Consider the following 14913-nt stretch of genomic DNA (forward strand, 5'->3'; position numbering starts at 1 on the left):
ACAAAGGACTATGTCGGAGGCGTGTGAGTGATGGCAAAAACGAAACTAGTAAATGAACACTGCAATGCAATGCCTGAATCCAAATGTAAAAAGCAAAATGAGGAAATAGACATTGCGTTGCAGTGTCTAATCGTATGGACTTGTTCCAAATTATAAAACGATGAGAAAAGGAGTGTTAGTTGAAGTGGATCCCAGTTGTAGTGGCAGATTTTGTAATTTTTGTTTATTTTAAATGCATTTATGTATCACAATACATGATTGATCTATTAACATAAATATTGTTGATCTGTTATTAATATTGTAACTGTTTATTGATTTTACACAAAGTCACCCTAATTAATACAAGTTGACATAACGAAAGTTACAAACATTTTCACCCCAGAAATTACTATTCCCGCCAGAATTTGTCATTTTGTCGAGCTTCTCTTCTAATCCCACATGAGAAATGAATAAAGATTTGCAGACGAAGGAGAATATGCAGAAATCATTTCATTATCAAACCAAAAGCTAGGTGATACACGATTACACGGTAGACCACGGTGGATTAGGCAGTGGACTTTGCGAGCATTACGGGAGGCCACTGGCAGTGACTCATTGCGTAGTGCAAAAAAGTGCGAAAACAGTGAAATGCAATGCCCCAATGGCAGCCATTGACTTTCTCCTTCTTAAAATAATGCGCAGAGAGAGACAGAGAGACAGAGAGGTTGGAGTTTGTACTGTCTCGATTTTCTATATATAAACACACGCTTATGCATTTAAGCCTGACTGCCTCTGAGTTGTATATCTCTTTTCTTTCTGCAGTTCACCTCTATTATTGTGCAATCCAATCATCCTCCTCCTCCTCCTCCTTCTTTTGACGCAAAAAACACTTCGGTTACAATTTCAGTTTCAGTCCTTTTCAAATCGTCTGTACTTTTCTGCTGTTTTGTTGCTCTGGTTTTGAATCTGGATTCTTCGGTTTTCATCATTCTTCCTTAAAAAAAAATTCAAAAAAATCATTCACAGCATGTAATCCAGACTTTTCAATCCAATCCCACAAAACCCATTTCTCAAAAAACCCAAAAAAATTTAAATTTGATTGCTTTTTGTATGAAAAACTAGAGCTTTCCTTTTAGTGGGTACACTGGATTTCATCGTTTCTTCTATCCCTTAGCAAAAAAATTATAAAAAAACTTCAAATTATGTAACTTTTTATCCTTCCGAAACCAAATTCCCAACCCAAAAAACCCAAAAAAGAAAAAAAAATTAGGTAATTTTCAGTATGTACTATCCATAGCCAAATTGTCGTCCCCCACTCTGGCCACTATCAAAATTCTCGTGTAGAAAAAAAATTATAAAAATCTTCAAATTATGTAACTCCGAGCTTCTCATTCCCAGAACCCAATTCTCAAAACCAAACCCCCCCCCCTCCTCCCCCCCCCAAAAAAAAAAAAAAAAAAAAAACTATTGTATTTTATCCTTTCTCTTTACCTTAGTTTTGGTTGCTTGAAATGGCGGAATCTGAGCCGGTGACGCCATCGGCGTCGGCGCCGGCGACGCCGGGAACGCCGCTGCCTCTGTTTTCAGAGCCGAGAGTGGATTCGCTGTCGTATGAGCGTCAGTCAATGCCGCGAACCAAGTGCTTGCCTGTGATAGCTACGACGTGGGGTCAATCTCCCACCTGCTTCAACGAGTTCCCTACTCCAACTGTCTCCCTCAGCCGCAAGGTAATGCGTTACATAAGCAAACCCACACTATATTCCTATGCACATATTTGACGCTGTCATATGATTGTGTGGTTAGTCGATGTTTAGCCTCGTTTGGTGTCTAGGACAGAACAAGAGCAATTGAAATGGACTTCTATGTATTGTTTTTTGTTCGATAAACTTATTAATGCTGGGGTTGTACTTATTAAATTGGATAATAGTCGTACATATGATGACTTACAAGTCTCGTTTAGAGAACTAGATTAAACTCAATCTCAATCATGTCGAATCGGAGGTATTATCGGGAGATGATTTTTATTGCTTAATGATCTGTTTATGCTTAGTCACTATGTGCATACCAACATTGGTCATGCGAGTTAAGCTTTTAGATTTTAGCTTTAGCTTAGAGTGACTAGGATAGCCAATAAAGGAGAGATTCAATTTCAAATGCATAGACCGGCTAAGACCACAAATCATCTTTAAAAAGGATCTTATTCAAATGTATAAATAACCGTTTAATAACTTAACATTTTATAGTTATAAAATACTTTAGGTATAATTTTTGGCCTACCAATATTTGCTCTCGCTTCAATTTCCTTCTTCTACTTTCTTTGTTTCACATATAAATTAGATTTTAAATTTTCTGCACTCATTTTGTATGTCTCTGTAACATCTATCATTGATTGATACATATTAATAAACTAACCTTCTTAATTTTTTTGCAATAAACTTAATATGTGTCAATCAATGATAAATACCGCACAAAAAAGCACGGACAAAATGAGTGATGTAAATTTGATCTCTGTAAATCATGGAATTGGTATTCAGCAAACATCCGAAATACATTCTTTTTTTTAGAGAAGGTTTATTAGCACTCTAAAATCTCATTTTACACTTCTCACAAGTGTATTTTTCTTTCTAAACATAGAAAATTTAGAATGTAGAATAAGAAATTTGGAATTCCAATATCAGTTCCTTTTTTTATTTTATTTTTATTGAGATAATGAGTTATAGGCTGGAATTTTAATAAGATTAAGAGTGAAATCATTCTTGATATTTGTATATTCAAAAATGTGACTTTGTCAAATAGACACCAGGGGCCACATCCGTATAAATAAAAGGAATTTGTTAGGGAGAGTCTCACGCATTTAACTGCTGCATTTTACATAATTAAAAATTAAACGAACAGTTGAATGGGATAATTCGTTTAATTAAGTTTCTGTCAACCTTCGCTTGGTTGCTAAGTTATACTTGAATCAATAATAGTATCAAAATTAGGGAAATGTTAATGGAAGTCCAAAAATCTCATTCTACATTCTTCATGAGTGTATTTTTCTTTCCAAATATAGAAAGTATGGAATGTAAAATGAGATTTTTGGAGTGCTAATAACAATTTTCTAAAATTAAATTATATTCTCAATTCTAACAACAAATGATATGACTTATCTTATTTACTTATGTCACCTCCATTGGTGTTTAAAACAAAGTAGGATTCTCTTCCCTCTTATTCTCATCTCCTTCCCTCCTCTCCTTTCACATATTATTTTTTGTCTTATTGTCTTTATATAAGATGTTAATATGGTTAAAACGTAATCGTTCAAATAAGAGGGGAGTAAAGAGAAGAAAGATTAGAAGGAGAAATAATCCTTCTCCGTTTAAAACTTGACAAAATTAATTTAGAAAATATCTTGAATATTATTTTTCTGCATTATTGCTGGTGCTTCAACAATGACGTATTTATTTTGATGGGTAGCTGAAATTTATTATTTTCTTATAAATTAATAATACACACATGCTTGGTCGAAATTTTTTTCTCCGTCCGTAGTGTATTATAAAAGGAAAAAATGACTGGTTGTTTTGTCTGTAGTCTATTGTAAAAGCCAAAAACGACTGGTTAGCATTTGACCGCTATCGGTATTGAGTACATGCATTAAAAATGAAATTCTTTCACCTACTCCATGTACTTTAGCAAACCGTCCTTATGCTATATATATATATATATATATATATATATATATATATATATAAAATTGGGAATATACTCGCACATATAACGTCATGCAAGTGTTTGTATTATAGAACTAGATTGTCTGTCCTTCCCAATCCATACATTTTTCATCATTTTCTATTTCTGTAGTTACGGCTAAATCACGTCAATATTTTATATTCTCATTACCTTTTATTTTATTATTTCTATAAAAAAATCAATATAAAATGTTGATGTGTCTTAATCGTGATCACAGAATATAAGAAGAGATGAGAAATGTATGAAATGGAAAGGGCAGACAATCTAGATTGTTGTATTATATCATAAAAGTAAAGCAAATATAGTATGACAACCCAAGTCTATCAGCCTCCAACTGCCTTGTTCGAATCACTTTAAAAAAAATACAAAAAATTCCAGGACGGTTCTTCCGAAAGGTGGTATTTTTGAAGCAATTAATTTATCCACCAAAAAAAATTTAAATAATCCCAAAAGAAGAAAAACATAAACTGCATATATATAACAACAAAATTTTTAGATAATAGCAAAAGAACAAAAACATAAACGGCATATATATAACATATGTCGTTCTCAGTTGTCATCATCACAATATCAACTAATTTTATTTCCCGAAAGTATGCATATGATGCTAATAGAACCATGACTTAAGAATTAATGTCTAGGCTTTTCAACACGATCGATAATGCTACTCAAACACTTTCATTTGCTTTATGTTTTGTTGTATATCTATTAGCCAGGATCCATTCACTGTGCTTTGAGGCACTTTTCTAAGGTTCCAACATTTGAAAAAGGCCTTTTTGATGGTGGGCATTACCACAGAAAGTTAAAAAGTAACCCTCCCCTCTCGCTCGAACATGCTGATTGGTCAAAAGCTTTGTTTGTTACACATAAAATATGTATGCACTAAAGCTACTGGGGTTAGCTCAGCGGCTAAGTGAATCTGGTGATGAATAAGTTGTTGAGATTTCAGGTCAAGCAACGGTCCATAACTAATCATATATATTGATATTGTTCCAACTTAACTATCTGTACAACTCAGTATGTGTTGGGTTTTATAATCAAAGACCTCAATCTTATTAAAAATGAATCTATTTAATATGAGTTGTAATTTGTTGAGAAATTTCTGAAGTAGGGCTTTATTCTCTAACACAAGAGGTCCAGGGTTTGAAACCCTTTAATAAGAGAGGCGCTTTAATTAAACCCTCTATATTATACATATTAGAATACGAATACGAATTTAAAAACTCGTCCAACTGATAAAATTAGGGAAATCAGCCTAAACCCAATTAACCATGAGTGGAGAAGTTCGCAACGTTAGTTATATACCGTAACACAAAACAAAACATTCCTGATGTGGGATAATAACTGGTTTTGTTTAACAATATGTGTCACATGTAGTTAGGAGCTGAGTTCGTAGGAACCTTCATCTTGATGTTTGCAGCGAGTGCTGGACCAATCGTGAACCAAAAGTACAACGGAGCGGAGTCCTTGATTGGAAACGCAGCATGCGCAGGGCTTGGTGTGATGATTGTGATTCTCTCCACAGGCCACATCTCTGGTGCACATCTAAACCCATCTCTCACCATTGCGTTTGCCGCCCTGCGACACTTCCCATGGGTTCATGTCCCTGCCTACATCGCAGCTCAGGTTTCGGGCTCCATTTGCGCCTCGTTTACTCTCAAAGGGGTTTTCCATCCGTACATGTCCGGCGGAGTCACGGTGCCTACTGTGAGCGCTGGCCAGGCTTTTGGACTTGAGTTCATCATCACTTTTAATCTCTTGTTTGTTGTCACTGCTGTTGCAACTGACACTCGAGCGGTATGTAAATATATCAACCTCATATATATTAATACAATTTGATTGTTCATATCACATATTCTTATTGACTAATTTCAAATATAATTTGTCTTTCTAATGCGCATGGGATTTGGTGACATGCAGTTGGGAGAGTTGGCTGGTTTAGCAGTTGGGGCTTGTGTCATGCTAAACATTCTTATGGCAGGGTTAGTACTTAATCTCTCTCTCTCTCTCTCTCTCTCTGTTTATCCTTCTTAATCCTATCTCTCTCTCCCTCTCTGTTTATCCTTCTTAATCCTATTTATCTACTATTGGAGTGCTTTGTGGTTTAGTTATATTTATGACGTTTGATAACCATTTAAGTTTTAGTTTTATGTTCTCATTTAAAAAAAGAAAAGAAAAAAAGAGTCACTTAGTACTATAGTCTAGTAGCATTCATTTTTATTTGTAAGTGAGAGGTTTTGGGTTCAATTCTTGCCAAAGACGAATTGAAATCACATTATTACTAGCTTATTGTGAGGCTTAGCGCACTCTCCTGCTGCCGTGTGTTTGTTGCACCAGACTATCTCATACTAAACTAGCTTCTGGGACTAAGTTGGACTGACTTAGTGAAGTGGATTAACTTTTGAGACTAAATTGGACTGATTTAGTTAAGTATTTGATGTAGTGCCAGACTAAGACGCATGGCTAATATTATATTATATGATTTATACCTCTTAAAATTTTATTACAAATTTAATCAAATACTAATATTTTATAATATTTTACCTTTTTTATTCTTTCTAGAATCATCTTATTTCTACTTTTTTTTCTTTGTTCGACATCTTCTCTTTGTCTAAACCTTTCATTTTCTCCGCCCACTGTTTAACTCCTTTCTTTGTACCTCTGTATTCTCCCATCTCCTTTTTTTCTTCCGATCCACCTCAAATTACTCTGACCCCCTTATTTTTCAAAGTTTGAAACTTTGTATTTATTTTGTTTTGCCTCAAAGAAAACGGCATGGTGCGGGTGCTAGAGTTGCGAGTAGCGGAGAGAGCTGAAATCAGAGTTCGTTTTGGAATCCTAAGTTCTTCATATCTCTATTTTTTGGGTCTGATTCTAGTTCAATCGACGAAAATGGAGAACCCATTTCCCATATCGATCAGGTGTTCCTTCGTGAAGCAAAGAGGGGAACTTTGGGTTGTGGGTTCGTCAGGAAGCAAGTGAGGAAGAAGTAGATGGGAGGGGCGAAGCGGGGAGAGACAAAGCGGAGCTAATTGGCCTTAGTAGTCCGCCCAATTTTCAAAATTTGGAGGGTCTCGCTAGACCTGACCATTTCTTACACGAAACACACGAAAATAACGGGTTTCAGGTTAACACGGTAAAAACCCGTTAATAACCGGTCCTTAACATAATTACACGAAAGTGACATGCGTATAATCTGTTTCGACACGATAAGAAGAAGGTTATTTTGAAATTTTAACCTCTGATTATTAAAGAATGAATTTAGGCTAATTTTTTTTAAAGTAAATTTTTTAAAAGAAAAATTATGTAAACCATCCTAATTTAATTTTATAAATATTTTAACCTTAAAATATTTAAATTCCAACAAATATTGAAAAATCATTAACCGACACCATGAAACTCGTGAAACACTATGAAAAAAATATGAAACACATAAAAGAAAATTGTTTTAATTACTTTAGCCGTTGGTTTTAAATTCGGACCGTTAGATATTTTTTTTACTGTTGGATTTCATCAAATTAAATCTTAAACGTTGGATTTAATGACTTTATAAATATAAAACTAAAAAAAATTGACATATATAGTGGGTCAACCCCACTAACACAAGGAGAAATCCTAAGCTAAATTTGGCCCATAAATGAGTTTTGAGTTTTAACTCATATTTGCTCCAAGCTTTAGAGCAAGTTGGGGTAAGTTTAGAACCTAAAATTTGAGTTTTACTTTAAGGGTTGGAATAGGTCTAAGAAAACTTACTATAAAATACAATAGATATAGTGGATATGTATATATTGTTTATTAATTATTATTGTATTATTATTCTATATAAATTTTAAAAATTTAAGTTTTATTTATTTATTTTTACAGTATATTATAGGCAAAAAGTGAGATTAAAACATTATAAAACACATTAAAAATAAAAATATCAAGTAATTTAAAAATACCAAATACATTAAAATTTTATAATAATTCATTTAAAGTGCAAAAAATGTGAAAAAATATGCAAATGCTCATAATCACATTCTCTACGCTTTGAGGATGGGTACATCGTAGTTTGAATTTTTAAAACCATACAAACCCTCATGAATAGTATTTTTATAGGAGTTCAAAATAAATAAAATTCATAATCATTAATGTATAAGTCTGAAAAATGTGAAAGCATATATAAATACTCGTGATTGCATCCTCTACGCTTAGGTGATGGTTACATGATCGTTTAGATTTTTAAAACCCTCCAAATCTCATGAATATTGTTTTTTTATTTGAGTGCAAAATTGACAAAATTAATAATAATTTTTGTAGAAGTGTGACAAATGTAAAAAAAAAATATATATACAATCACTTGTAATGACAAGCTTTACAACTTTCATGAAAGAGTCAACTCCGAAATTTGACACCATAATCCATAAACCTTAGATTTAAATCTAACCGTCCATTGACGTGTACACTTTATTCTACTCACCGAATTTCATTTTTTAGATTTTCTTTTTTGAAAAGTGATATTTAGCGGATATAGAAAACTGAACGGTTTAGATCGTTGATATGACATTCCGATATTTATAGTTAACATATGAGTTGATGTTATATAGTTTCTAGAGACTTTATAAACTTCGAGCTATATTTTCACTAATGGTAAAACTCTGAACGTAATATCAACGATATGAACCGTTCATCTTCCTGCATCCTCTAAGAGATCATGTTTTTAAAAAAGAAAATCCGAAGAAATTTTTTTTTTTGGCGAGAACAAAATATAAACGACAATCAACGGTTAAATTTAGATCTATAGTTTATGGATTATGGAAAACCTTAGTGAAAACATCGTCAATGTAACCCTTGAAGACAATATATCATGCCAAAGTTCCAATACCATTTCCCTTGGCGATTGATGAAAATTGAAGGGTTTTATTGTAAAAAACGTGCAAGGTTTTGAAATGCAACTCCCTTCATTTAGCATATCTTTGGGTTGGAGGGTGGGCAAGTTGGTAGTTCCCATAGAAATCAAGAGTTGCATGACTCATTCATCATCCTCATTTTGGCATAACGTCTCATATTTAAAAGGAAAAAAAAAGGGTAGTGTATGTTGTTTTTGTTATCATCTTGGCATTTAGCTCCTACACTCAAAAAGTTTCAAAAGATAAAAGATTCCAAGCGGAATGTAGTACTGAAAATTATGGTTGTGTTTTGGCGTTGGCAGGCCATCAAGTGGTGGTTCAATGAACCCGGTGCGTACTCTCGGCCCTGCTGTCGCTGCCGGAAACTACACCAAGTTGTGGATATACCTCGTGGCTCCTACCCTAGGAGCTCTCGCCGGGGCAGGTACCTATACAGCTGTGAAGCTTCGACAAGATGAGGTGGATGCACCTGTGCGCATGGCCAGGAGCTTCCGTCGCTAGTGCAAAACAAAGGCAAGCATATTTAGAACAATAATCTCTTGTCAAATAGTCTTTCGTGTTACGTTACTCAGCTGTTCATATTTATAATATAAAAATAACAGTATGGTAATGTAACATGTGAAGGGAATGACAGAAGAATATTACCCTAGTAATGCTTAGTCCTTTTCATGATTTGTATGATATGATGTGATGTGAAAGCTTCAGACAAAGTTTTATAAGGAATAAAGGGAAGGGCGGGAGATATATGTAAGATGTGACGGAAAGTCTTCGCGCCCTGGCCCATTGGCTTTTCACTGTACAGTAGTGTGTGCTTGGTTGGTATTGGCCATCAACTCTCAGAGGGTCATTGTCTGATCGGATGCTCCTGTGAGAAGACTTTGGATTGGCTCTGTTTGTTTGCTTTATTTTTCTGGGTTTGCAAAGTGACTTTATGTAAAAAACTGCACTATGTATGATGCATGGTTTGATGAATAAAAACTTAATGTGTGTAATATAATGCACTCTGATGCATTATTTGATTTGGTATATTAATTATCGATAAATAAATTAAATGCACTGTGATGCATGGATGTATGGTTGATGGTTTGATCTGCCGACCATATCAATTATACTATGATGAAGAAAGAACTAAATCAGGTACGTGCAGACGAAGAGGGACGTAGCTAATATCATTTCAGTTACCCGGTTTAGGAAGTTTAATATTCCAAGTGTAGTATTAGTTGAAGAAGCTGAGCTTCTAGTATAAAATCAATTGACAATATGGAGATTAGTCGCATGTAACGTCAATTCTTTCCTTGATGTGAGATTCATATGCTCAACACATCCCTTCACGTGTAACAAGTTTTCAAGCTTAATACGTAAACAACACATATTAGATGATATGGAGCACGTGTAGTCATCGTGCTTCACACATAAGATAACATGCTCTCATACTATGAAGAAAATTAAGGTTTCACCATAAAACTTATTGGCAATATGAGAAGTAGTTCAATTACTTATAAACACATGCAAAGTTCCTTATTTCTTTGATGTAAGGTTTCTAAAATTCCAAAATTATTTTTCTAAAAGAGAATTAAAAAATGATTTGATGTAATATTCTAGTTAAAGTTTGCGAACTATTCTGGGTAACAAGTTATTCAAACACCTATTTTTTATTTCTCACACACCTTTCTTAATTTCTGATCTTCAGATCAAATGAATTAAAGAATATCAAATGACAAAATTTAAGGTCCTTAATTAAGTGTATTAATAGCACCACCATAGTAAATGTGTTAAGGCCCTTAATTAAAGGTGGTCGGAGTTGCTAGTGATAAAGTGATGGGTTGGGGAATTAGGATCCTCTTTGTGAGGATCCTTAGGTTGGGGAATCAGGATCTTCTTTGTGAGGATCCCGAATATCCTTTAATCGTACACGTTCATCGTACATCATGCAGTCAAAAATCATTTTAAATTTTTTTATTTAAAATTGAACACAAACAATACTTGACAAAAACTGACCACATGATGTACGATGAACATACACGATTAAAGAATCTCAAGGATCCTCACAAAGTGGATCCAGAGAGAATCCTCATTTTGGTTTGGGGATGGTGGTCATATGACATGGTGGCGGCAGCGGCCAATTGTTCACCAAATGTTGGGTTAAATTGCAATTTAAGCAAAAGTCAAAATTTTCAAATTGACATACACTAATTATTTTTTTAATTTAAGAAAAACCCGTATTACTTAGAACATTTTTAAATTTTAACAGTAAACTTAATGAATGAGAGAGGATCCTCACCGTATCCCCTTTGTGAGGATCCCAGGGATCCTCTAATCACATTTGTTCATTGTACATCGTGCGGCTAGTTTTCGTCAAGTACTGTTTATATTCAATTTTAAATAAAAAAATTTACAATGATTTATGACCGCACGATATACGATAAACGAATGTAATTTGAGGATTCTCGGAATCCTCCCAAAGAGAATCCGACGAGAATCCTCACTTTAATGAACATCAATAACAAGTTACCTTCAACAAACCAATCTCATAATCATGTACAACCTCACTCGAGATCTAGTTATGTCAACAAAACTAATTCATCCAAGCACGCTTTTGTTATACTTGTACAACCTAGCTCGATATATGCATACTACATAACTCTTGATGTAGTTATATTCCTCTTACAAATGTTAGAGGTGTCAAATTACCCCCAAAAAACACCAAATACACCGTCGTATGATCCAAATGTTGGATTTTAAATATAATACTAAAATTGGGTTTTCATCACAAATTCTCCACAATATATGCTAGAATTTTGTCTTTTGAATTTCAGTACATTGGGAATGGCAAGAATCCCCCTAAAAAGTTTTGGTGTTTTTTTTCTTTTCCTAAAAAAAAAAAAAAAGTATTAGCTGGTGGCTTCCTCACGGTAATTCACCCTTCTGGGGGCCAAGAAGACTCACATAGGCATTTTAGTCTCCCTGTGACCACCATCGTGATTCACCAGTACTAAAAACTGAACTTCATCCCTAAAAAGTTTGTTTCAATGCTAGTAGATTGCACATGGTATAAGGATAGTGGACAATATAGAAAGGAACAGGACGGAGAGATGGTTGCTAGCGTGAAATCTTTTGGAACAAGCAACATTAGTGATGAATCTCATGACTCATCTTACTTTGCTTTTTCTGGTAGATGATTCTGAACAAGTTATTTGAATAACTTTTTTTTTTTTTAGGGTTTTTATCATAAATGGTCTTTGAAATTGACCTCATCAATCATGATGGTCCCTAAAATTGAAAATCGATCAATGTAGTTCCTGAATATTAACCCAATGAATCAATGTTGTCCTTCCGTCAATGTTCCGTCCAAATTAACTTTAAAAACGGTCACACAACCAATTTTTCATGGTAAAATGACCAAAATAACCCTGTTACTTATAATTTGACTTACTACCTCTCTTTTCCTTTCTCGGTCTTCACTTTTCTCTCCATTTTTTTTTCATGGATTTGGCGCTAAACCTAAAATAAAAACAAAAAAAGGTGGGAAATTTCAATTTTTTTTAATATCACGTAAAAAGAATTCTACAAAAAACTAAAAGAATAAAATAATCAACATATGAACTCATCATTTCCAGCAGAAATTAAAGCTACAGCTTTAATGTCATTCTTTCATTATCCTAGAAGAAATTGGGCACCTACCAAATTATTCTTTTTTTTTTTTTTTTTTTTTTTTTGGAAACCTTAACATTACGAGGAAAATTTTATTGATAACGAAAAAAGAAGTTACACCTTGTCAGGGGGACATAAACCTTACCCCTCATAAAACAAGGATAACAAAAACAATATACGAAAAAGAAGGGGGGGACATAAACCGTACCCTTCTAGAAACGAAAACAAGAGAGATACAAAGAAAAGAGGGGGCGGGGACATGAAACCTAACCCTTCTAAAACCAAACCTAAAGGTCAAAACCTACAAAACAAGTTGAGCAACACCACAAAGCTAGGGAAAAAGAAAAAAAAAGTGAGACAAACCTGGATGCCAAGATGCACATTAATTTGAGAAGCAATAGTTAGGCAAGCCAACATAGTCTGAAAACAATGCAGCATGAACCACTGGCTGAGGAAAATCATGCCAAGTTAAAGTTGGAGAAGACCATGTTAGCAAAATTGTTCGCAACAAAATTTCCTTCCTAATATATGTGAGATGAGTAGAAAGTCATTTTCCGAATGCGATCCAAACAAATAGACCATTGCGTATGAAAAGGTTATGGAGGATCAAAATCAGATGATTGAAGAGCATAAATACCACTAAAGCTGTCACTTTTCAACTAAAGACAATACCAACCCAGTTGATATGCAAACTCTACACCAATAATAATTGCAGATAATTCTACAAAAAAAAGAATTGCGATAACCAATCCATTGGCAGAAACCACCAAGAAAATGACTATGGCAATTCCTGAAAACTCCTCCACAAGCAGCAGGATCGGGATTTCCTTTAGATAAACCATCTATATTAAGTTTAATACAAGGAAACCAAGGAGGAGACCAAAGGACAAGAAGAATAGTAGACGCCTTGCGAGAGATAGGTCGGATCCCCATCGAAGAGATAATTCAAGTGTCAAACTCTGAGAGTAACCAGGAATAAACCTTGCACCATGAACAATCGCAAAAATTGATAGACATGTAGAGACGATGAAAACATATTGGTCGGCCTTCAAAAATAAACTTATTTCGAGCCTTCCGAATAGCCGCAATAGTAGAAAGACCTGCAAAAATCCAGAGATTGTGTAACTGTTGGAAAAAGGGCTTACGCACATAGATATCCCAAAAAACATCCAAAGAATCTAAAAGAGGCAAAGAGGTACAAAATAGCACGCTAACCACCTTCAAAGCTGCCTAGATATCCGACACCCGAAGAAAAGAAGAGCAGTAGATTCTTTAGAATTACAACATAAACAACAAATGGATGACAAAGACATACCACGTCGTTGAAGCGCACCCTCGGTAAGAAGTTTATCATGAAAAAGCCGCCAAGCCAAAATAGATAGCCGTGGCGGAATAAAATTTCGCCAAATAACCTTAGCCCAAGTACAATCACTACGTTTCCTTCCAATAAGCTGATAACCAAAAGAAAAGGAAAACTTCCTAGTAGGTGAGGGCTCCCAAATCAATTTATCATCCTCAACATTTAAGGGTAAAGGTAGATATAAAATTTGTTGCACCACAGAAGGGAATAAATTTATAAAATAATCTGGGAAAGACCACCTTTGTGCTTCAATAACATCTGAAACCCGAGAAAGAACCTTAGGTGAAATGACTAAAGATAAACAAGGGCTAATAATAGGTTCATCCAATCATTTGTTAAACCAAAAGGAAACGGACCTCCCATCACCAATAATCCAACGACTATTATTATTCAGAATGGGCAAAGCACGCTTCAGACCATGCCATACAGAAGACCGTAAATAAATATTTTGTTTTTTGGAAGGCAAAAGAAGAAAACGCTGACGAGCAAAAAAACCCCACAGAGAAGAGGATTGTAAAGCATCTTATCCAAAACTAAGCAAAGTTGTCAAGTTCAAAGAAGCTAAATCACGAAGACTAAGCCCACCTTCATTTTTAGGTCCACACACCATACTCCAATCAACAGTTACCAACTTCCAGGAAGCTAAATCCCCTGACCAAATAAAATTCCTTGCGCAAGCAAAAAGATGTTTTAAAAGGCAAGATGGTAATTGATAAACTGAGAAACTATGGAGGAACAAGCTTTGATAAACAAACTACACTAATTGAAATCGTTCAGCCATTAAGAGAAGTTTCCTTTCCAACTTGAGAGGAGGGCTTTAGCCTTTGTCAACCAAAGCTTGAAAGTGAATTCTCCTTGGCTTACCACAAAGAATGGGTACCACAAGATAAGTGAAAGGAACAACACCTAAACGAAAGCCAAGGTGTCTTGAGACATGCACTCTACGATGAACAGAGGAGGAACCATGATAAAAAGTACTCTTAGTTGCATTAACAAGTTGCCCTGATGCACAACCATACTTATCCAAGAAATTTCGAAGAGAACGAAGAGTTCGAACATTCCCACAACAAAAAAATTAAAAAATCATCAACATATAACACATGAGTAGGAGGGCAACAGCCTCGTGGGGCTAAAATAGTAGTAATCCGTCCAGTAAAGAAAAGTAAAGATAAACCTGTGCTTAGAGTTTCCTCCACTAGATAAAAAAGAAGTAGAGAAAGATGATCACCCTGATGTACCCTCTAGGAGTAAGAGAAAAACCTATGTGGTGTGCCATTTACCAAAATTGAAAGACGAGTTCAT

General features: G+C 34.7%; 1 protein-coding gene across 1 annotated transcript; it reads left to right on the forward strand.

Moving 5' to 3' along the window:
* The first annotated feature begins 1490 nt into the window (after positions 1 to 1490).
* LOC137711963 (probable aquaporin NIP5-1) lies at positions 1491 to 9101 on the forward strand. Its single transcript, XM_068451113.1, has 4 exons — positions 1491 to 1706; positions 5089 to 5508; positions 5632 to 5693; positions 8903 to 9101. The coding sequence occupies exons 1-4, from the start codon at positions 1491 to 1493 to the stop codon at positions 9099 to 9101; spliced, it is 897 nt and encodes a 298-aa protein (XP_068307214.1).
* The last annotated feature ends 5812 nt before the right edge of the window (positions 9102 to 14913 follow it).

This window comes from Pyrus communis, chromosome 13 (assembly GCF_963583255.1).
Source record: "Pyrus communis chromosome 13, drPyrComm1.1, whole genome shotgun sequence".
NCBI classification, from domain to species: Eukaryota; Viridiplantae; Streptophyta; class Magnoliopsida; order Rosales; family Rosaceae; genus Pyrus; species Pyrus communis.